At 36.9% G+C, this 25,262-nt stretch overlaps 1 protein-coding gene across 1 annotated transcript in view; it reads left to right on the top strand.

Moving 5' to 3' along the window:
• Nucleotides 1-25,262, top strand: part of dock2 (dedicator of cytokinesis 2) — a 105,244-nt gene that overhangs the window by 72,207 nt on the left and 7,775 nt on the right. Inside the window, exons 27-36 of the mRNA XM_079250555.1 lie at nt 14,974-15,072; nt 15,419-15,513; nt 16,614-16,692; nt 16,821-16,921; nt 17,190-17,248; nt 17,962-18,110; nt 18,415-18,500; nt 18,706-18,862; nt 22,468-22,508; nt 24,899-24,989. Of these exons, the coding sequence (XP_079106681.1) occupies nt 14,974-15,072; nt 15,419-15,513; nt 16,614-16,692; nt 16,821-16,921; nt 17,190-17,248; nt 17,962-18,110; nt 18,415-18,500; nt 18,706-18,862; nt 22,468-22,508; nt 24,899-24,989 (957 nt within the window). The remainder of the gene's footprint in view (nt 1-14,973; nt 15,073-15,418; nt 15,514-16,613; nt 16,693-16,820; nt 16,922-17,189; nt 17,249-17,961; nt 18,111-18,414; nt 18,501-18,705; nt 18,863-22,467; nt 22,509-24,898; nt 24,990-25,262) is intronic.

The raw sequence follows: 25,262 nt of genomic DNA on the forward strand, positions 1-25,262 counted from the left end.
AGCAGAAAACGAAACAAAGACAATCCAACAAACAGATGGAGCAAAAATATTAATTATAAAACAAACTTATCAACAAAATCAGTATAAACACACAATAAAGAAAAGTTGTTTTTTTTTAGATCAAACTCAATTATTCATGTTTGAATAATTATTAAAAAACATCAGACAAGAAGAAATTATTTAAGACACTTTGCACTGAAGTGATGCCAGCATCAGAATTTGAATATGAGCTATCGGACCATGAAGACCTTTTTCCTCTGATACAGCCCGCTGATGGCTGTCAGACGTGTAAGTTGCTCTGTTTAGTACTGGTATAATATAAAAAAAATTTTAAGTAAAGGTGTATTTTTTAAAACAAATAAGCTGTCCAGAGAAACAAGTAATGGGAGAGAGATGTGTGCAAGCTTACTTTGAAAACAGTTTCAACCCCCTTTGGTAGATGTTTGGTATAAAGGATGCTCCAAGCTCCTTGTGTGACTTGCCTCAGTTCTTCAGTGGATTTAGGCTGACTCACTGTTATGTCTCTTCACGTGTTGCCTGACTGACTCAGTGATGCTGAGATCAGGGGTCTGTGGGGACTACATCTTTACTGCAAGACTCCTTGTTCCCCTGTTTTTGCTTAAAGGAGCACTGTGAAGGATTTACTTACAGTTAGTGGCAGCATAGCAGATCCCTATAAACTGAATACCCCTGCTTTATCCCATCCTTTCAAGCATAAAGGAGAAACTACAGAGGATGTAAGAAGCAAAAAAGACCTTCTCTAGAGTCAGTGTTTGGTTTGTGAGTTTTAGGCGACTAGAGACTTGCTGGTATACATGGAATACTTTGTGGAAGACTTGTGCTTGTGTCTTTTGTGGTTCGTCCTGATAACGAAGGCTCAACAGCTTTGATTTGAATCCTACATTAGTAAAAACATACTTATATAATATGATAAAGCATAATATACTGTAATGCCTTTTACCAGTAGATACCAGTAGTTATTTTTACACACTGGAGCTGTGACATAGTTGTTTGCAGCTCTGGCTGAATGTTTGGGATCACTGGACGTGTGTGGAATAGTTAGTACAAACAAACAGGAAAAGTGTAGCATTTCTTTCTGCTTGTGAATAATATATTTGTGCAGATTTGTGTGGTGCATTGCAGGTATAAAACATGTATGCAGCGCATCCTGTATCTGTCTTTACTTTAAGTTCTTTAATTGGTTGCTGATTTAATCTCTTCTGAAGTGTTGTGGCATTGTATTTATTGCTGCCTCAAAAGAGCAAAATACAAAGTAATGATGATTTTTTTAAAAAACAAAAAGAAAAGAAAAAAATCTGGTTCAGCTTTTCTCCGCATCCTGTTTTGTATGCATTCTAATTGAGTGCAACTGCATTGTTCAGGGACAGTGCACTTTAATCAGCATTTTAAGTTAAGAGCCAGATGCTACAAAGGCTAATGTGCATATCACAAAAAAACAAATGTCTCAGGCAGCTAAGAATAGTTTGAGGCACTCTTTTTTTGTAAAACACTGTCAATGAGAGGCTCAAGTGTCTCTCCAAAGCTTTTAACAAACTATTGAAGCTGCTCAAAAAACACACAGCATAAGAACTTAATGGATTTTCATTGACAAATACACACTCAAATCCCAGGGAATTTTCAAACTAATGAATAATATTAAACCACTGGCATCTGCAACACCTACTATGCTGCACGGTCACTGTGGATATACTTAGGACCATTGGCTTTTGTGTAATACATTTACAAGAAGCGTGTGTGTTTCTGTTTGCACAAGTTTGGATTCAATAGTGCATAAATGGAAAATTAAACCAGATACATCTGGCGTTTACAAACCTGTATTTGTGTCTGAATATTCCTCAGATTATGCTGACAATAATACCATCTATGAGGGAATCTAAAAGAGTTAGAGTGTTGTGATTTTGATATCTTGTGTTTTGCATGCATGAATATTTCAAACAGAAATAGTAAGCAACTATTTCCTTAGAGGGAAGAAAGCAGGAGGGAAATCCATTTTAATTAGAACATCCAGTTATGTCAGTTAATTAGTTGCAGACTTGCTTTAACTTGTCTAAAAACTCCAATCCAGTAAAAACAGGAATGATGGGGGAGTGCAGGAAAAATATCCAGCTCATGTTAATCGGAACTGTTCAGAGTTCATAACCTCTTTTGGACCCTTTTCTTGCTTAGCTGAAAAATAGGACAATTATTCATAGCTATGTTCTATTCTAGTTGAAAGGCCCTTGGAGAACCCTGCCCCACTCTCCCAAAAAACGTCGGCTTGGTTTTATGGTGTAAGCATATTTACAACCAGTTATGCACCTATAATAAACAAAAGGGTGCCATACAGGAAAAGAGGCGTTATTGACAAATCCATCTACTGTCTTAATTCATTTATTTTGTTGTTGGCTAGATGACAGTGTGTGTTGTGGTTGAGTAGCAGAGCAGTGGAGCTAAAATAAAACTGAATATTTATGAGCTATTTGCCGCCAAATATTTGATAAAAAGAGATAAACATGATAAAGTGGAAAACTCGTTCTAGTGAGTTAACAGAGGAAAACAAAGTGTCTGAGTTGGGGGTCGCACTTCAGATGCACGACCACACAAACATCTTATCAGTGTGGCAAACACGGTGTGATGGCTGAGCCCCTGTCTCTCTTTCAGTCATTCTTTTTTTTCAGTCACCTCATCTTTTTATCCCTCTTTTTCACCTGTGCTCATCCAGATTATTCCCTCTCTTCTATCTATACTCTTACATCATCTCATCTTTATCTTTTCTGCCATATCACTCAGCCTGTCGGCGCATCCCATCCAGTCTCTCCATCATTAACCCTCAATCTATTTGTTCTCCACTCATCACTCCATCCTGCTGCCCCTTCTGTCCTTTCCCACTCTTCTTAATCCATCTTCCTGCCCCTCTCACTTTCTTGTCCTTTTGTCTTTCTCCACATCTCATCTCTCTCTCATCACTTGTTCGGTTTGTCTGGTTAGAAGAACAGCTAATGTGTCAGTGAAACACACTCGCGCGCGCACACACACACATGCATGTGCAGGCACAAACTTGTTTCTTTTGATACCTTCTCTTGTCTTCTTCTCTATCCTCCTTTAACCTCTATTTATTCTTTCTCTTCATCATCTGCCACTCTCTAGAGGAAGGTATGGGCTGAAATCTAATGCAGTTTAATGTCGTAACCTATTGATTATGTTTGTTCACTTTGGAATTTGCATTATTTCTCATTTATGTTTCTTCATTTCCAGTATGTGTGAAGTTACTTTTTTATTCATCAATAGACTGCTAAGCTGCTGCAGATTACTTTTACAAAGATGTTAAAACTATTCCAAAGATATTATCTTTATCATATCAGATGAACCTTATCCTTATGAGAATTTAACAAACGTTCTGTTACACCAATAAATACAATTTCATAACAGTGAAAACTCCTGGACAAATATGTGCAGTTGTCCACATGTTACTGGGATTATATATACAGACTTCAATAAGGAAAAAGTTTATATAATAACCAGAGATTACGCTTGAAAAACTGTTTTTTGCGCCACAGTCTTTCCTCTCAAGGATTATTGGATAAGATTTTGATTACATCCTTAAAACATTGCATCAGAAGCAACACAGTACTCTTGCAGACTTTGTTTACATCTCTTTGTAAATACATTTATTTAATCAGTAATCTAAATGATATACTACACATCTATGTTGTATTTACAGTAATTATGTTATTTGTTACTTAAATGTTTTTGTGTTTTTAATGAGAATAAAAAAAAAATTACTTCAGTCTTTAATAAAAAATCCTTTTAAAACTACTTCAAATGTAGCTTTTGTCATTTTGAAGATAAAAAAGCAGTGAGGTTGGTGCACTTCACCAACCTCACCATCTGATACTTCAAATTCTGAAACGATGAAGTGAACTCCGTATCAATGCATCTCGGGGACGCACCTCAACAGTTTGTATTTATAATCACAGAAACTTTGTTGTAAGCAGACCAGACAAGCACTGTGGACCCTCTGCGGATTCAAAAAGCCCACAGGCATGATACCAGTACACATTATTGTCATGTTCTAGTTTAACTGCTACACAGCAACTAGCTAAGCGCTGCGGATGTCAATTCAACATTTAGAGATACAAACTTTGTCGTAAGTAAACTCACATTTCTATTCCTCAATGATGAGTTCATTCATGTCAATGTTTTAGTATTTGGAGGACGTACTGTAACAAAATAATGAAAAATACTTTGAAAATACTCATTTTGTCATACTCAGATGACGTCTGATGCTTAGATGTGCATACATCTTGCTTTCAACAAGATCCTGTTTTTTGTTGAGTAAGCAGGAAAACAAGAACCCAAAAATGCCACTGAAGACAAAGATAAAAGCTGGTGCTGGTCAGCAGACTATACAGCTGTAATTTCTGCTTTCAGTAGCTTCGCACTCCTTCCTGACTCAGACCAGCGTTGTGCCAGCTACTCAAAAGAGTTTGACACCACACTTTAAGAAGTAAAAGAATATATGACATAAAACAATTTTTTTTTTTTTTTTTAAACCGGGGGCCCATTCAGTTTTCTACGACACACTCAAATTTTCACCTGTGTGTCCCAGGGACTTGCTACATTGAGACCGTACCAACATCATTAAAAAGTAACAAGATTAGATTGGATTCTTCTATAATCCTTGGGATTCCAGAATGAATTGATATATTTTGCATGAGATTTCCATTCATAACCGATTACGGTTCAGAGTGGTCTATGCCAACCCTAAAAACACATTCCCATTCTTTATTGAAGTGAAATCAGTGAATTAAACTCCTTCAGATTCATTTAGTTTTTACAGTTGTCTGAAGTTTGAAAAACAAAAGTTTTTTTTCTTCAAAAATGCTTAATTTATGATCCTTTCTTATGATGCTTGATACTGTATAAGCTGCACCCTCTAAACGTTAACTCCCACAGCCAGTGCCTACAAAATAAAACTAACTAGTGCACAAAATATGTGAAGGTGATATAAAAGACTACATACAATTATTTTAGCTTGCAATTTTAACTTAACGACCTAACTGTAATTAAAAAAATGATACAATGAAACACAGATGGTTTACAAAACACCCACTAAGACAGGTAAACGCAATGCATACATAACGCCAAAACCTCTGCCTGAACGTTTAGCTAGCACAGGACCAGGGGACCAGGGGTGCACATATTGTACAACAGTGACACACAAATAAAAGCCACATAGAAGAGTTGCCTGAGGGAAACTGTACCATCAGACTCATTACAAAAGGTGACATCTCTGCATGCAAAAAATCATCTGAATAAGCCACTCATTCTGGAAGTGAATGTGACATGCATGTGAATTTCAAATGGAGCTGTTTGGCTGCAATCTCCAAATGTTTATTTTGAGAGGAATGGGAAATAGGAGCAGCATTTTTTATTAAAAAAAAAAAAAAAAGAAAGAAAGAAAGAAACAGCTGTCAAACATGGGAATAGAAATACTGTGGGTATTTGCGGAAGCCCGTGCCAGAAGAAACGTTGCTCATGTAATCAGAGTAGCGTCTTATTCCAGAGCTTAATGTTATGTAGCCAGTCACTGAAAACAGATTTGTTTTCAAAAAGAAGAAGAAGAAAAGCAGATTTTTTTTTTTTTTGTTGAGCTTTAGACACATCATGTGCAGACAAAAGTTTATTCTAAGAGAGAATATTATCACACACACACACACATACACGCACACACACATACACACACACACACACACACACACACACACACACACACACACACACACACACACACACACACACACACATCCAATATGCATAAACTGTTATTTTAAACCATAATCTGAGTTCACTGATGACATTAATGCAGAGAGGTATGCACAGGTCATGCATAGCTGCACTCTTTTAGTAGATCCCTCTGCACAAGCTGTATTGGGAAGTTTAAGTGACTTCAGAGCTCATTAATCTCCTGGAGGTTTAACCTTAACCCTAACAACTGCTTAGCTAACCTTAACTTGGATAGTTCATCATTTACATGATCAGGACTTGTTTTTTTTTTTTTTTTTTATTGTTTGTTTGTTTGTTTTTTGTCACCTGAACGAAAATGCGTCACCTCAAAATGACTATTAAGCCTGATTAAGTCACTTGGGGAGAAATAATATTTGGACCACACACACACACACACACACAGATGCAGAAGAGCACCATTACTGTAGGAAAGGTCTTTTTAAAGCTCTCCTAGCTCTCTGGTGGTCAGATGTGCGGCTTTTCATAACAGTTGGTCAACACACACTACACTCACACACAGAAGCATTTTGAATCCACTTTAAAAGCAAAAATTCTTATTAATGTTGCGTAATACATCACACTGGGTAAGCACCCTGTAAACACACAGACACACACACTGTACACATACACACAGATACACTCATATGCATTAAATTCTGCTGTGACAGATGGAATTCTCACCTGCCACACACACACACACACACACACACACACACACACACACACACACACACAGATAGTGCTTCTGTGTTTGGTATAGGTGATGTGGTCAGATTACTTCTTTTAGACAAATACACTTATCGTAGCAGATGTTCAGAAGGTAGTTTTAGTCTGCTAGAAATAATCAAACTTACACTGAATCTACTGGAGGAAGCAAAGGAGTTCCTCCTTGTCAGATATGTTTTTATGTGATTTTTTTGTGGTCCAGACGTCAAGTGTAACCTTTTGCCTCTTCTTCCAGCTGCTTCTAAACAAATCTCAGTTACATCCATTACAAATACCAGGCAGACTCTTTAATTTTGAATGATGTGCTTTGAAAAATGAAGTACTAGCCATGGGCTATGAGTCAGGGAACATTCCTCAGAGGGTCATTAAAGAGCAAGAAGAAAACATTGTAAGCTTTTTAGCTCTCACTCCCCTTACACAGTCAACTGCACACACATGTTCAATATTTACTGCCTTTCTCAGACACTCACGTACCTTTTCTTCTCCTCTGGACCGCATGCTTTGCCTCTTCCCTTTTCCTGATGTGTCTTATATCTGGTAGTCCTTTAGTCCTCAGCGGTGCGCTCCTCCGACTCTTTACTGCTCTCTATCTCTCTCCGTCTGGTTCTGTCGCTACTGATCCTCGCATGCTCGCAGAGCCTAGTGATCCTCCCTCCCTTGCTCACTCTCTCACCCCCTCATTCTTCCTTTCCCTAATCGATTTCTACCCCTGTTTCTACCTGCTGCAATTTTCTCATTAACTCTCTGAAATCTCTGAAATGTTGTCCCTCTGTCGTTGTCCTCCACTGTCCATTCTTGCCTCACTCTTTCCCGCCGCTGTTTTTGTCCCCATATGGGAAGCTTATCCCCGTGCCGTGCCCTGGTTTTATTATCCATGTTTGTGTATGTGCCTACACCGACCCTGGCACAGCGGTGGGCCCAGCAAAACTTTGGCAGCATACAAGTGTCAGCTCCTGGGAGTCCAGCCAGTACAGAAACAAACACACACACTCTTGCACGCTCAGAGATGCACACTCTTGCACCAGTCACTCACTTTATTTATGTCCGTACATTTCTGTGTGAACGCAGTCCACCGTTGCTGAATTACAGACCCTTCCGTTTTATTCCTTTGCTTTGTATCCCAGGTTGCTTCACTCTCCTCTCCGAGTGCTTTAGTCACTGCCCCCCCTCTTCTTTGTCCCACTTTAGCCTCCACCACTCTGTTGTCTTCTTTCATCTTCATTTCTAACACTCACCTCATCCTCTGTGTTTTGCAGCCCTACTACTCGTCCTGCTTTGATTTTGTTGTCTGCCTGTCTTTCCTCCCATTCAATCCAGCTGAGGATGAGGATTTTTCTGTCATGCAACAACTAGACATTTAGATGACCTGAAAAGATAGTTACAATTAAATGGTTTTATTAATGCTGAATGTTTTTTTTACCCCTCTCTTTTTACCTGATTTTTTTTATTTTTTTTTATTTTTTTTATCATTTATAGAATTGTTTTTATTATATAGCAGGACAAAGAACACTTTACATTTGCTCAGTCATTAGCTTAGGTTATAAAATGTAAGCTTAGGCCAATTAAGAAAAAACACATGAGGAATAGAGATGTAATGCAGTGTGAGTTGTAATGCTTGCTTAACTACATTTGAAATTCTGATAGTCAGGAAGAAATATGTCTGAAATGTTATTTAAATATTCAGATGCAATCTGAGTTATTATGTTGCCATTCCCTGTATGTTTCTTGATACAGAATCCTAATAAATGTCCCTCCTGACCCCTCCCCCACTGGAGAGTTACCGGTGATATATGCATCGCTGCAAAGTGGTTGAATCACCTTGTGTTGTGTTTCCGCTGACCTCTGGAGAAACAAGACAGGGATGTGCATGTGCGTGCAGGTGGCAGTGTACATGTGTTTGTGTAAATTATATGTGTGTGCTTATTGACATGCAAGGTTTGGTAAAGCATAACATAGTTGCATTATAGTAGAATTGACATTTTGGAATAAAGGATGAGAACAAAAGCATATCATTGTCACAGAGGGAGGAGGACTTGGTTATGTGGAGACTGGAGTAAAAAGAAAACATCCTTCTTATGTTTTATTGCATTTTTCCCGTCTCAACACCTACTTTTCTTTCCTCCTTGACCTCTCTCCCTTCCTATGCTCCCCCTCCCTCACAACACATGAGTGCCTTCTCATACTTGACCAGGAAACAGGATAATGTGCATGCATTGATCTGTTTTCTGAACAGACCTTTCTGCTCACACAGACACTGCAAATGCAAACATTGCACGCACATACAGACACCCATGGCAGCTATTTGTCAGCTTCTTACAAGCACAGCCTGATCAACAACAACTCACAAGCTCTCTCCCCCTTTAACCTCCCTCTAATTTTCACCATTGCCTCTAGGAAATAGAAAAACATGCATGTCTAACAGAGATGGGTCAAAGCTGAGTGTGTGTCCATGGAGGAGTGCAGAAGGCTCCCAATCAGATGGTGTGGTTTACATGTTCTGGTTTTTGGAAAAAGAAAATGATTAAAAATCACATATGAGAGCGGCGTAATGATTTCCCACCTCGGGTGATACCACAACAGGAGCAAGAGAGGAGAGAAGATGGGAGAAAGAAAGAAAAAGGGGGGTGAAGAAAGCACAGGATGCAAACTTAAATGAAGAGCCATGTTAAGCATCGGTTGTCTTGATATTGGAATTATGAGAATGGATTTTTTGTTATCTTAAACTCCCTGGCTCTTTAGTTTAAATTAAATCTCATTCATACATTTATTTATTAATTTTTTTAGTGTGTAAATACATCCACTGTCTGTTTTGTCTGCCAGTCCTCTTAGTGGATGAAATGTCAGTTCTTCATGAGTGAGGGGCAACTTCGTTTATGTCAGAAACATTTCTTTGGGTTCATTTAAATGATTAAAGCTGAACAAAGTAAGTATTCAAATTAAAACTGTCACAGTTAATGCTTTAATGCTCCGTCTTAATTTAGAATTAATGATATGTTAATTATTTTTAACTGCATCAACCGTGTTTGGTTTATCCTGCCGGGTATCTCTCAGAGATAGCAAACTTTAAGCAGAGAATTTTAAGTTGGTGATTTAACTTTTAACATAAGGAAAGCTTAAAGCCTAGTTTTATTTACTTGTTAAATTACAAACATCATTCAAGTGTCATTTTTATCCACCCTTGAACCCTTGATCAAAATTGCAAACTTCAAATACTGTAAACCTTGCTTTGTTACGAACCAAACGTCATGTGTGACCATTTTCTGTTATAGTTCACACTTTCATATTACAGCTCAGCAGTACTTTAAACCATTTTCTATTTTAACGACTTTATAGATGGCCTGTTGGAAACATTGTCTTAAAAATACCAACAAAACCACTCTGATTTAACCTGTTGTCTTATAAAAGCTATCAGATGCAAAGCTAAGTTATCAGATTAATTCAATTTAATTTACTTGACTTGTGACTTGTCCAGCTGCTTTCAGTTAGAAACAAATTAATAAAAATATCAGACACACACACATACTCATTATATACCAATAAGAAGACTCAGTAAAATCTCTCAAGAAATTTTGAGCCCCATACTATATATGTGCGTTTCCTGGGTAAAATTGCATAATTAAATTGAATCTGCTTCATAGTTTTTTGTGCTGCAATAAATAAGAGGACTTGTTTTTTTTGTGCTTGTGTTTTTTGTGTTTATGTAGGCATGCAGACAGGATATGTCAGTTTGGTGTGACTCTTTATTCAATATAGTAATTTTAGAAGATGAAAGCTAAAGTTTTCTCAGCTGCACTTAAGTCATCTGTTGGAGGCGTATTTGCTGACCACAGCCTGCATATGTCTGCAGTCAACGTTAGTAAAATCTTTCAGCTTGATTCTGTGTTACACCACCATACAATGTGTTAATAGCCCTCAGATTATATGCAGTGGAAGATGTCTTTATGCAAACTACTTCTCAAAATGTACATTTTAGTTTTGGCTTTATAAATTCTGTTACCTCTTCTCCAGCGCTACCCTAAAGCCAAAATCTTCTCTTTAGTTCCATTACTGGTAAGGGCAAGCTGACACTAAATTATTGTGTCTAATTCAAAACATTATTTCTTCAGAACTGAATTCAAATAGAAGCCTCTGGGTTTCGCCTTTAACAAGGCTGAAATTTGATTTATTTTCTTTAATAAAGTTCTTCATCCTTTTGTAGCAGCTCAGAAATTACAGCTGTTAATTTGCTCAAAATGAGAGTAACCAGAGTGAGAGAATGGATGAAGAGAAAATGAAAGTGGGATGAGGCGTAGAGAGTAATACCAGACCTCACCAGCATCTGTGTCCTGTTTTGTCATTAATCTCTTCACTGTTGTGTAAGTTCGCTGCTTCAACACTCATCGCCCTGTCATTGGTAATATACACAAGGCACATCCATATTTTTTTAGCCTGTCTTGCAATGTGTTAATGAGACACATCCATGCAAGAGGTCACGAGCAGTTAAGCCCTTTGAGAGGTTGTGTCGTGCTCAGATGGTGTTACAGGAGACTTTGACCAGAGGTCCTCAGAGAGCAGCAATAACAGTGAAGTAGGGCACTATGACACGTGACCTATACTTCAAAACACAAACATACACAGACACACAAGTGCAGTGAACATGAAACCAGAAAGTACTTATGTGGAGTAATTCTGGTAAGTGACTGTGTGGGTGGGTTTTTAATCCTATTACTGTTCAGCCGTTGAGCACTAAAGAGGCAAAGATGGAGGACAGAGACAGGGCAAGTTAATTGTGCTGCTCGGTCCTTTCTGTTGCTGTCTGCTACCTGAAGATAGGAGACATGAATTTGTTTCATTACATAATTTAAACTCCCACCATCATGTCAAGCAGTGTTACTTGTCTCACCAGTAACACTGCTTTACTCAGCAAAGGTTCATTTTTATAACTAGCAGTGAGTTATAATTATATAATAAATGGATTCAAGGAAAAGTAAAGGATTTTAGAAACTGGTACCAGCAGCAAATAAATGTTTAGATGTCAAGTTCAACTTCTCTCCTGGCTCTCTTAAACAGGGAAAAGTGTGGAAGAAAATGAAAGATTAAGAGTATGAGTGTGCTGATGGGGTCTCTGGTGTCTGTATTCCATAGAAATTTATGGAATAGAAATTTGCCTGTGGTGAAAATATGTCTCTTTCTTTATACATGCTGGAAAAAAAAAATCCCATAAGGATTAAAGTAAGCACACACACCCTGTTCATTTTGATGAGATGAAAACTGTCAACACTTTAGATGCCATTCATCTTTCATCTTCTATTAGGCATCCATCATCCATCATCTCTGTGTCACGTTTCCCTTTTCAGGTGCCAACTGCAGAATAATTTATCCAGACTCTGGCTTGCAGGAATACCTGCATATCTGTTTTGTTCCCTGAAATGGATGTGTGAACTAATGTACGCTTGAAGAAGGAAGCACAGCAATGATTTCCTCTTCAAGTCCCTACTCTCCTCTCAAGTAAAGCCAGTGAAATCTCCATCTTAAAACTTTCCCCAGTACTATGTTAGGTTAACAGTGGGTAATTTAATGGGCCAAAGAGAGACCAGGAATTTCATATAACTACATGATTAAGAAAGCAGGACAAGTCATTTCCATGGAGAGCGTTGACTGGAGGTTTGTGGAGTCATTTCACATGACGCCCAGGGATCACGATCACTTTTACTGTCATTGTACCAAAGAAATTGACAAAGTGCTTCAGTGAAACACCAGTTATACCTCATTCACACAAAGACATTCAGGATAAAATTTTGATTAATTTTACATCTAACTTATGTGCATCTTAAATAATCATTTAGGTTCTTTTTGATCAGTTTTTGTCCTTCTCATGATTTCTTCACTTTATTTGTTTATAACACATCTCCCATCTCAGCATCCTGTTGTGGAAAGTTTGGCATATAACTTTATCAAGATTTCATTTTTATTTTTTGAATAATCTTCTACATGAAAGGTGTTATACAAATAGACTTGTCTGGCCTAAAGGAGGGCAGGCCTCAAACACAAGACCAGCAGTCTGCTTTCTGCTTATGCACTTCTGTTTATCCATTTACATACTTCACTGAGTTTTCCCAAACTAGAGATGGAAGACTGTCTTCAAGCTCTGGTTTATCCTTGAAACCGAAACTAGCCATAACATCCGCTAGAGGCTGGGATGCACTCAATGTTTTTTATATGGAGGAAGCACATACAAACTAGTGGCTTTTCCATGTGTGAACTCCATTTTTTACAGAAAAATCCAAATGCAGACACACGCAGTGTTACGCTTCTAATAATGATAATTGCTTCTTCATTTTTTTTCTCTCTTTATTGTCTTCCACATCCACAAAGTCCCCGTATTGCCAGTCTCTGTGCTTTGTGTGCTCCCATGGGCCATAGTTAGAAACCAATGCACGTAATGAGCAGTGAATGCCTCATTAAAAACTATAAACAGAAAACCTGCTAATGTAAATTTTACTTGAAAAAATACAGTTTGGTTTGAAGTTTCATATCTTGTTACATAAGATGATTTTTATGTGTTCCTTCATATTTCTAAACATCACACAGTGTCACTGCCCATTTTCAGGGGTTAAACTGAACACATCTCTTATTTGACATAATCACATCACTGGTTTTTGATTACCATCCCTGCTGTCTTTTTCTTTATAAAGCATACATTTACATTATATTTAAGGTGGGCCTTTTCATTACTTTTGGAAAAAAGATATTTAAGAGGTGTCCCTAAGTTCCTAGTTTTTTTTTTATTTTTTTATTTTTATAATTCACAGAATGCCTGGATACTTTTTATAAAATTTATTTTAATGTCAGTTTTATCTTAACTGGGAATTTGGGTCTGTTGAAATAGGTTAAAATAGAAACAAACAATTACATGCATTCGAGATCACCCTCTGGACCTGGATGTTTTTAAGCTGTTCATATTTCCTCTGGTGTGGTTACTGAATTTGGTCTTGTCTCACCATTTATTTGTATTTTGTTTGATATACTGATGACTCAAAATGTTCAAACAACCTGCTTCTTGGTTAAGAAAAGATGCATTATTCAGTTTATAGATGTTATAGCTCTGTTACCAACAATAAGGGCAGCGTTGGCTGACGAATCCTAGATTAGATTGAAACTCTTGAATGCAATAGATTCTGTTGCATCAGTAAGAATAAAAAGCAACTTGAGTAAACAGAAGACACCATGAAGAAACGCCATTGTGATTACAAATTTGAAAAGAGAATGCAAGAAAGCTGAACATTAGTGCATTAAAACAGAACTTCAAAGTCACTGTAAGTTGTACAAATAAAGCCTGCAAAAATATAGCAATGAGCTGTGCAAGACAGCTGCAGTTGTCTGAAATGATAAATAAGGATGTCAACAATTCTCTTACTCTGTTTATTAAGATAACAAAAAAATTACAAAACATCCTAAACAGTTAAGTCTAGAACTTTTCTCCATTGAGAAATGCAAAAAATCTGCAACTTTTTGAGTGAAAAATCCAAAGAGACAAAAGTTTAACTCTATGCAAACAAATATCTAGAAATATCTTTAATATTTTGCCACAATATGATATGGTTGATTTAAAAATCCTCCAGTCCTATCAACAACATGATACCATCTGATTTTATAAAAAGGTTTTTTTTTTTACCTTTATAAGGGATCTACAAATAGTTAACATTTTGCTGGCATCAGGCATTTTCCCAAAGAAAGTCACCAAAGAAAGCTGCCGTTAAACGACTCTTAAAGAAGAGACCTCTAGACACCTCGTCATAGCGGTGTATGAAACTTTTAACTCATCCAGACTGTTGCCTGCTTCTAATAACTTTGATTCAATTGAGCTATTTTATCTTATTTATGATTTTTGTAATGTCTTAATATTATTTTGTTTCCCTTTATATTGTGTTGTCTACCCCCGATAATGCTAATTAACATTTTATAAAACATACTTTAAATTGTCATGTATGTTCTTGTACGTTCTATACAGGTAAACTTGTCTTGCCCATTTTTCACAGTCAGCTGTAAACAAAAATTCTAAAAGCTTTCAGAAATTATTTCAGTTTTGCACAATTTAAACTATTAAATATAATTGAGAACCTGCAGAGCCCGGTGGTCCTTCTGGCAGTGGTTCTGTTTGTTTATAGCAATTATGCTAATGTGGTACTGACTCGCATCTTTAAAAATTAACATTAAACATAAGAAATTTCTTGCTGAAATAGCTGTTCTTCCTGCAGGCAGTGAGATGATGTTAATGCTTTTCGACAGTAATGGTAATGACATAAATTTGCCAAGTAACAGAACTGGTCTAAAGCCGTCTGTCAAATTCTGTTTACTGACCTTGGACGTGACGCTGCAATAAATTTTCCTTAAGTATTTTGCTTCCGATGCAAAACACAAAGCAAAAGTAAGTGTTTTTGTGTCTGATGTCTTCCTTTTCTTCTCTCTTTGCATCTGCAGTCCAGAGTTGTTGCCTGCATGACAGCTATCCTCAGTCAGATGGATGATCGGCATTATGATAAATACATAGAGACTTTCACAGGAACATCAGATCTGGTTGTAAGTACACACACACACACACACACACACACCTATAGGTCTTTGCTAATTATATGCTTATGGTGAGATACATATACATATATATATATATATATATATATATATATATATATATATATATATATATATATATATATATATATATATATATGTATATGTATATATATATATATATATATATATATATATGTATATGTATATATATATATATATATATATATATATATATATATATATATGTATATGTATATATGTATATATGTCCAACCACCCAAACTGGGTTGCTCAATGTTCCACTAATTTCATGCACTGACAACTTTGTTTTTGTCACATCCTTTTAAAACAGGACTTCATGATGGAGTCATTTCTACTTTTCAAGGACCTGATTGGGAAACATGTCTATCCCTCGGACTGGATGGCCATGATTATGGTGCAGAACAGGTGTTGTACCGCGGGCAATCTATCACACACATATTTATCAGAGAACTTGAGAATGCAGGCTTCTTTTAGCTCCAGAGGCTACATCAGACCTATTATGGTTTGCTTTTGGCTCAGTGGAGGTTTGTTCTGTATTTTAAAGGATTGTTGACATCCACAGTGATTTGTCCATCGACACACGGATAAGTTAAAGATAGCAAATGTGAGACTAAGACAGCTGTGATAAAAACGGTTGATCTGACAAATGTGTCTGGGTTTTGAGCTGACAGAGTGAAAGCTATCAGTTGAATTTTCTGATTGAAAATAAAGGAAAGGCGAAGGATGTGCCTGAAAGGAAAGCCAATAGGTAAAATGGAACTGGGAGAAGAGGAAAACACATGCCGATAAGAAGTCTGCTGGCTAGGGTTTAGGTAGACGTGCAGATATAGAGACCCACCAAATAAAAATTGAAATGGGGACAACAAGAGGAAAGCCATTTGGTTCTATATAATGTTGATAGATTGTGTTTAAGCCAAGTAAAGCCAAGTAGGTTAAAAGAATTCACAGTATCAGCTAACAGCCACATATACATTTTGTTAAATTACTATCCTGCATGTAACATACATGTAACAGGAAGGTTTGAATCTGAAGTAATATTATATTGTTGTCTTGAAAACGCTGCAGGCTCGAGCAGCTTTCACATGTCAATTCCTCCAATAACAAACTATTTTACAACTGTGGCATATCCCAGTGTTTTTTTACTTCTATTTTTAACCATCACTAAGGGAGAAAATTAGAGGCAATGTAAAATAAAATCTAAAGAGGAATGTAAAGAAAGAGTTAAGATAGTAAGAATAAAGCAACTACTTCTAAACTCTTCGGTTTACTCATACAGATCCGTCTTAACTGTATGATTTATTGTAGTCTGACAGCTGAACCTAAAAAAATCTCCTTTTAACATTAAAGTTTTACTCAATATTTAAATCCAAGTCTGAGAAGTGTTAAAAAGTTTTATGATGGAGTTTTACTATACTATACAACTTAATAAACTGTTCTCAAAACACAATTTACATTTTTTGGGGAAACAACATATGTGTGTGTGTGTGTGTGTCTGTGCCCATTAGAGTGTTTTTGAGAGCCATCAATACTTATGCTGACACCATGAACCAAAAGTTCCTCAATAATGATGACTTTGAAGTGCAAGTAAGTGTATTTTCTCTTTTACATTTGCAAACTCTGTCATATTGATTACATTTGTTTTATATTCCTTGGATAATTATTGTTTCATTCTCGATAAAACCTTATTTTATTCACTTTCCATCCCTCTCCAGCTGTGGAATAACTACTTCCACTTGGCAGTGGCATTTATTACCCAGGAGTCTCTGCAGCTTCAGCACTTCTCACCAACCAAGAGGAACAAGATTCTGATCGAGTAATGGAATAGACATTTAATTTCCTCTTGTACCATATCTACTCTTCCTGAGCTAATGCACCTAGCTGTTAAATGCTGTTACCTGTAATCAGACATCCAATTAAGTTGATGTGAAGTTGTGTAGCATCATCTTTCCCAACGGCTTGTTTAGTGTCTGTAGGTGCAAAGATTACTATTGATTAAAAAGTATTTATAAACTGGTGGAACTGATTTCTTCCTTTCTCTCTGCATTTTCCCCTCATACTCTCCGTCATATACTTTATTTCAGATATGGAGATATGAGAAGGCTTATTGGCTTCGCAATACGTGACATCTGGTACAAACTTGGTAAGTATTTTAGTCATGGCACTTTATGACACAGTGAAGAATCTGTGGACATTTTTCCACACAACATAATAGTAAAGTTGAACTTTAAAAAAAAAACCGTCACATGCTAATAAAATATGTCTTTTTATTCATGAAGAAGTCAGAGAAAACTGTACGTAGAATAATGAAGGAAATGATCTGCAGATGGAAAGTAGAGTAATTCAGTCCATAATTCAGACAGATAACTTAATTGGCTCTTTTTGTTTGTGAGATATTTTTCATTCGTTTTAAATTATTACCATGATGAGGCAGAATTTGTTTATAGCTTCCTGTTGGCTAAAAGTGAATCATGTGCGAACTTAGAAATCAGAATTTCAGAAAGTTCCCAGAGGGAAGAAATCAGCTGGAAGGCATCCGGATGTTAGACTCAGAAAGTCAGGGGAACTTTGTCAGCCTCATCTTAAAATCCAAAATGGTTTCCCTGTGCATAAAAAGTGATGATAGTTGTAGTTAAAAGTGGTAATAAAACTTCTGTGAGATTTCATGTTACTAAATTACCTGTACACATAGTTGTATGCAAACCTCCCTCTATCAGTGAGCACTATCTTAAAGTATATGCAGCAGTTTTCTTTGTTTGTTTGTTTTGTTTGTTTTTTGCATTAATGCTTATAAGTCTCATAAATCTCCAGGGTCAAATTATAAAGTTCTCATACAAATGAATGTGTGTCTCCCAGGAAGTCATAAGATCTGTTTTATCCCCGGCATGGTGGGTCCCATCCTGGAGATGACTTTGATCCCTGATGAGGAGTTGAGAAGAGCCACTATTCCCATCTTCTTTGACATGATCACCTGTGAAAATGCACAGTTTGGAAACTTCCACAAGGTGCATCCTCGTGCTCCTCAAACACATTCAGGAACATACAGTACCATACAGTGAATATACAGTCGTATTTGAACAAACATCTATATCATTTAAACCTCTGGAAAATAGCGGCAAAGTAACTTTTCGGAAACAAAACCTGCACTCACACAGGAACACAGGCATTGTCTTCTGCCATTGATCTTCTGTGAGGTTGCACATGAAAGTAAAAAGACACCTTAATTACAATTCTTCTTGGATTCTTCATCTACCTTTTGTCTCCCACATGCCTTTATCTCCTTCTTACCTTCTTTTATCTTTTCTGCAGTTTGAGAATGAGATTATTCTGAAGTTGGATCACGAGGTAGAAGGTGGAGAAGGAGACGAGCGATACATGCAACTGCTGGAGACCATGTAGGACAATAATGTTTCAAGAAATGTTTATGTTTTTGCAGGCTATTCTTAAAAAATTAAACTGGTGTTCCTGCTAACTCAAAAATACAACTTTTACCATCCCTGGTTTTTCTTAGCGGTACATTCATACATAAAACTTGCAGCATTGAACAGTAACCCCATTCAGACACCACTGGTTATTAAGTTGTGGTTGCTTGTCTGCCAGCTTGCTGGACTGTGCTGCAGAGAAACCCATGTTGAAGCCACAGGTACAACACTTTGTCTCCTTGGTGAAGGGTCTCCTCATCCGTCTCCTTGACTACCGTACCGTGATGGGCGATGACAGCCGCAATAACCGCATGAGCTGCACTGTCAATCTTCTGGTAGGTCAAATCCTCTCTGAAATCAGCAGTCACCTGTAACGTGGCCTTTGACTTGCCTTTTTTTTAAGGACTTGTAGGTGTCAGAAAGTTCATACATCTCATATATAGGAAACAATGGATTTTTATCAGGGCAGTGTTCAGTTTATGCACAGGACTAATCAAGAATTTGGTCCGAATGTCAGCATGATGTTGGAAACCTTGTTTTGTTTACACAGTGCTTCGCTGGTGTTTGCATAGCATTTTAAAATCGCCATATGCTTCAAATCTGCGCCTTATCATGGATTCCCATTTATTGACTAAACCTTATAATTTATGTGCTGTAGTTGTGGTTGATGCTTGTTAGATATTAACACACATACACAAATGCACAAAGAGATCTCAGTAGGTAATACTATCTATATCAGGGGTTCAACTAGATCCTACAAGTTCCGTAATCCAGCGGGTTTTCCGTGTATCCTTGCTCCAACACAGCTGACTCAAATGAATGAGTCTTTGTGCAGAACCTGATAGGCTGTTGGTTCCATTAAATTTCATTCAGGTGTGTGAAGTGGGAATACATGGGAAACCTGCTCAATTGTGGACCTCGTAGGACCTAGTTGATTAGCCCTGATCTATATCAAATGGGAGAAATTGATTAAAAGCGTTATTGTGAAGTATTGCTCACGTGTCTCTTAAAACCAAGATCTCTTTTCCACATTTAATTTGTGTGTTGATTGATCCAAAGCTTCATCTCCATCTCTAGTCTTTGTTTACAGTGAGTTGCATCAGCCCCTGCCTGTTTCACATACTTGCTTTCATGTAGTCTCCTAATCAGACACTTCCCTGTGATGTTCTCGGGGTGTGTGGCAGACCCCTTCTCACTGTGCAACCATTTTCACAGCAGACAAACTCCTGATTCCAAATTGCCTTTTTTCCTTTGGTTTTTAATAGATCTTCAATGACCTTTCTAATATGCAAATATTTTGAGGGATAAGGTAATGCAAAAGGCTTCTGATTCACTTTTTCCATCTCAAAAGAAGGCTGCTGGTCTGTAACTTTGTAACCTGTGGCAACTGTTCATTAACTATTCTGTTTCATTTACTTGACTAGGCTGAAAAATCCTTTCTGCAGACTACCAAGCACTAGTGGGCTTTCATATTTATACCCCCCAGGCAAACTTCATTGAGGGGTAACACACTTGTTGGCACACAATTACTTGCATACAGTATTTGCTTTGCTTCTTCATGCACATACACTTTCAAATATTCAAACACAGATAGATTTCTTAACAGACACCAAGCAAGCTGAAATAAAAGGCCAAAATAAATTCTGCTAACTTTCTGTTACTGGCTGTGTTTTATGTTTATTTGAGCTTTACCAAAAAATTCACTCCTTTTTTTTAAAAATTAGTGTGAGTTCCTAAACTTAATTTGAGGGTTTTTTATTACAATTGCAGGAGGAGTTTGGTTTCTAGTATTTAACAAGTATGAACCCCATGTTTTTATAGAGTCAAACTTAGCAGAACCATAAATAAATTGTTTAGTTGTGATGTTTTGCTGCTAATCAGTTTGAAGGCCATAACTGCCTGAAGTCTAGAACTTGTGATGCTTTTCCTGTTTTTTTTTTCTGCATCTGTGTTTATTTCATGTTTCAGGTCTTTCAGCCTTTGATGTGCCTTCAGTGAAGGGGGAAATGTTGTACAACTGAGCTGGCTTCAGTTGATGGACTCATTTTAGAAAACTCTACTTCTTTGCATGTGGAAACTGATGTATAGCTTTAACAGTATGCTGTGAGACATCTTGCTTAAAATCATAAACAGATTCCAGTTTTTCTGCTATTTTTTCTGTCTTTCTGGAAACAGTGAATTTCAACTTAATCTGTTCATAAAAAAAACATTATTTCAGAGCTGAGGCTTCATTGTTTCTGCACAAATAAGGGATTACATTTTTTTTTACAGACAACAGGGGTGTAAGAATATTTAGATGTATATATTACATCTTATACAAGCATGCATTGTAGATTAATATGTTGAGCATAGAAAGTCTGCATGACTTAACAATCACTATGTTGGATATAATAATTAATACTCTGAATAACAGTGAATTTATTTCAAACTTATTAGCCCAAATAAGTAAGTAACTTGTTTACCAAAGTCTTTTTTTTTCCAGATTATATCCCCTGGTGAATAATTGTCCTGCTTGTACCAGCAATCATTTTGTTTTGAAGTAATCAACCTGATTGCTGTAAACATATAAATAACTCTGGTACACTTATTCACAACATGCATAGCAAATGCCATGGCTGAAGAACAAAATAAAGGACAAACTAAAAGAAAGCAAATGTTCATGGGCACAAACTACCTCCTGACCTGGAACTTAATGTCCATATTAGACTTACTAATTTTTTCCCGTCTTCATTATGGTCATTAGGAGCATCAAATATTTTGCTTCAAAATTAATATGGTGCTGTGAATTGACTAGTTATGATTAAAAAATCATCATTATGTAGGCAGTATATCAGTGTAATGCAGATTATGGTATGCTTCTATAATGAAGAGCCCCTGGTACAATCTGGTTTTTATATTTGTGTACGGCAAAAGTAGAGACATTTGATTTGTGCCAAACCTTCTGCATTTAATTCTATGAAGTCTCACATTTAAGGTAGACCTGAACTAAGCTCAACTGTGGTGGTTTTAACAGAAAAGATCAAAAAGTTGACCAGCCATTACTTAAAGTTTTGTTACTTCTGTGACTGAGTTGCTTGTTAGAAGTGATTGACCGTGTCATCAATATTCGAAAAAAATCTATAAATTTTAACGTGTCTTGAAAATCTTTAAATATTATATGTTCAACATCCAGTTTGACATTTCAAAGTGCCAATTTCTTATCAGGTTGTAATGGGTTAACAATGAGCGTCTGGACTTAAGCTCTCATTTATTACATAACTGAACCTTCTTTTTCTGAAAGGATGAAATCGGGAAAACTCTGTCAGTGTCCAAGTATTTCAGCACAGTACTGAAAATAATTTACTATGCATACAAATCAGTAGGTGTGTTTTATCATTTCTTTTCTCATTTCTGCCTTAGAAATGTGTGTGGTGTTTACAATATGTGTTGATTGCTGCTAAAGTGAAACATGATGAGCTACCTACGGCATGAAATAGGTTCACGGCATAGCATCAGTGCAATCAGGGACACATTTGCAAAAATTAAAGAATATATTAGTATGCAAATTGTGTGTCTGGACTTTCTGCTCTTATAATAAGCAAGCTTGTTTTTTTCTTTTTTCACTAGTTTGTAAATGTGTGTTTGTGTTCAAGCATTTCTGTCCATTATTGTGTGTGTTAGTTTTGCTGGTAATGAGAGCTGGGATTACATCATTTCATGCCACTCCTCTGTTCTTTGTAGATGTCATTAAGCTTCCTCAAAATGGGAAAGCTGTGAAAACATGCATACATACCACCACTGATCAAAACACACAAGCCACCAGAAGCATAAAGAACAACACACATACAGCAAAGCGTCACTGTCGCAAACGCTTATAGACCAAAATGTCAAAAACCAGTTGGTATATATACACACTTAGACACAAATTATACTTACCCAACCTTTCATTTTGTTTTTGCAGAACTTTTACAAGGACATCAATCGTGAAGGAATGTACATTAGGTAAGAGCATTAACATGCTGAACTCAACATGAAATCTCTGCATGGTCCATGTGCGTCTCATACGTGCATTCACGGACATGCATGTCTCTTTGTGTGTACTTGTGTGTCAGTGGCTCCATAATCTGACAAGGGATTATATGAGTTCTACTGAATTAATGTCAAAATCCACAGGATCAGACGGTGGTCTGACTGCAGAGGGAACAGAGACATGATGAGTAAGAGGGAGGGAGAGGTGAAGAGACAGGCCGTTTTAAAGAGAGAGGCTCTGAGGCCAGGGATGAGAGAGTACAGATGCTGCCATGTCCTGTGCTTTATAGAAGCAACAGCTTTACACACATAGCTTAACACAAGTTGTTATGTATGAATGGGAACTCATATAATAATGGCTAACTAGTAACTAGTTTGTTTAAAAAAATAATCTCAACAAGTAATCCCAGTATCAAACACATTGACTATAATTCAGACTATAATAATCTAAACAAGGAAAACTGAGTTTATAGCTAACTAATGTATGAATTATGCAACATCACTAATAAAGATCACACACATATTAAAATGATGGCAAGTGTCAACTATTTAAAAATGTTGACATTTACATCAAATTCATGCAAAAATAACATTAAATTAGCAAAATTGTGATTAATTAGATTTAACATTTGATATGTTGTTTTTGTACTTTTATGGTGACTTTAAGGTTTCAAATTATATTTAGAAAATTATCCCTTTCTGTATTATTAGCAGTTTGAGCTGTTTTATCTGACAAGGTTGACCCTTCATTGGACATCAGAACTAATCTTACTACCTATCGAGTATAAAGGATTTTATTTTTTTTAAAGTGCCTCTTTCAAGAAAGGGCTCCAGAAAACCATGTCAGTTATAAAAGGATGAGCCAGGGAGACAGAAAGAAGGACAGAGGTGTGAAGACGGAGATGAAGAGGAAGATTGGAAAGCATGTTGAACATAAGAGATAAGCATAGAGGATGTCGGTTTGTTTGTTTTTCATTTTTAGCAGCCACACAAACAGTAACTAGACTGTATTAATCAACAGAACAGGTAAACAAATACCCAGTCTGAAATGAACTTAAACACAAGAACATTATGAAGTAGGGCTAAAAAAAGGGAGCAGAATGAATTGTAGGTCTGTCTGCTTCCATCCTGCACAAGCCAGCAGTGGACTGCTTATTTATAAGCATCAATAAGTCACAATTTTTCTGCTGTGTCATCTGGACCCGATCAACAAAGTCCAGCCTCTGGCTGTGTGGTGGCAACTGGAACAACAAAAAGATCTAAAGGAAAAGCAGTCGCAGACAACAGTAGGCCGGTCCACAAGCACACGGTCTTCCCGTTTTTCTCCTGATGTTATTTGATGAGCGTCCTTCATTTTTGTGTCATGCACACAAAGTGCTTTACCTGCATGGGTTTACAAAACACCAGGATAGCTGTGAAACATCTGCCGGCGTGTATAAAATGTGTCACACAATTTGTAACTCATTTTGTCTGCTGCAGCGCAGTATTACTGCCTCTAACACACCACACTTTTAAAATATTCATATCCATCCAGCCATCCATCCACCCATTTTCTACTGCTAACTGTATTTTTTTCTTACCAAATTGAGAATTTATATAAAAACAAACTAACTTCATAATGTCATTTTTAAGCTTTGAAAGTACAGATTCATTGATAAAAATCTAATGGGATTCAATTTAACATAATCTATATTCCTTAATTGACTTTCTACAGTCATGTAATCATACCAGGACCATGATTCATGACCTTTCATGGCAGATGACATGCACAACATGTACATGGACTTAGACTGAAGGTGTGTATCTCAGATTTATCTGGGATTAAGCTGTTTTGTAATTTATTGTGGATTTCAGAAAAAAAAAACTTCTATATTCCAGTTACTTTAGTCCAAATCAAGCTTTTGACAAATTTGTTATTTTCTTCAACTTAATTGTGTGAATTGAATGATATAAATAAGATCAGTCCTTAAGACCCGTTATCCCCCCCACACCCCCGGCCCAGTTCTGGTTTTAAATCTGATGTTAATGTTGCTGAACATTACTGTCCTCATGTGGATCTTTGTCAGGCTTATAAAACCTTATTAGGCAGCAAACACCTGTCAGACCACTAAAAGACCTATAGCATAATCAACTGGCCTCATGTGTGTGTACTGTAGAATGACTTTGTTATACCCATTTTTCAGATAGATTGTGTGTACATGTGTGCATGCATGCAAGAACAATGCACATAGATACACACTGCAGATTGATGTTTTATTTGCAGGCCCTCAGCTTGCCCAACACTGGCATCTTGTGGAGTGAAACTGAAGCTGTTTATAAAGCCATTAGAAGTTACATGTTTTTTTGCTTGTGAATGTGTACAGGTACTTGTACAAGCTGAGGGACCTCCACCTGGAGGGCGAAAACTACACAGAGGCAGCCTACACCCTGCTGCTTCACTCCCGTCTGCTAAAGGCAAGGCACACACACAGACACAAACACACACATTCAGATGTTTTGTTGTTTAAAGCTGGACACCAAGTAGCTCTGCCTAATCACCTGCCAGCCTGCAACAAATGAGACAGTTTTTTTATGAGCTGATAAATGGTTGCTACGGTGCTGGCCTCCAAATGATGAACCCCTGAGGTTAGTTTATGGCATTGCATCGGCCACTGCAGCTATATCACCATGGTGATTGATGCAGAGCACTTGCACAGTTAGCGTGTTTGTGTGTGAGAGGGTGTTCAT

This window comes from Telmatherina bonti (genome assembly GCF_933228915.1).
Source record: "Telmatherina bonti genome assembly, chromosome: 12".
NCBI lineage: Eukaryota > Metazoa > Chordata > Actinopteri > Atheriniformes > Telmatherinidae > Telmatherina > Telmatherina bonti.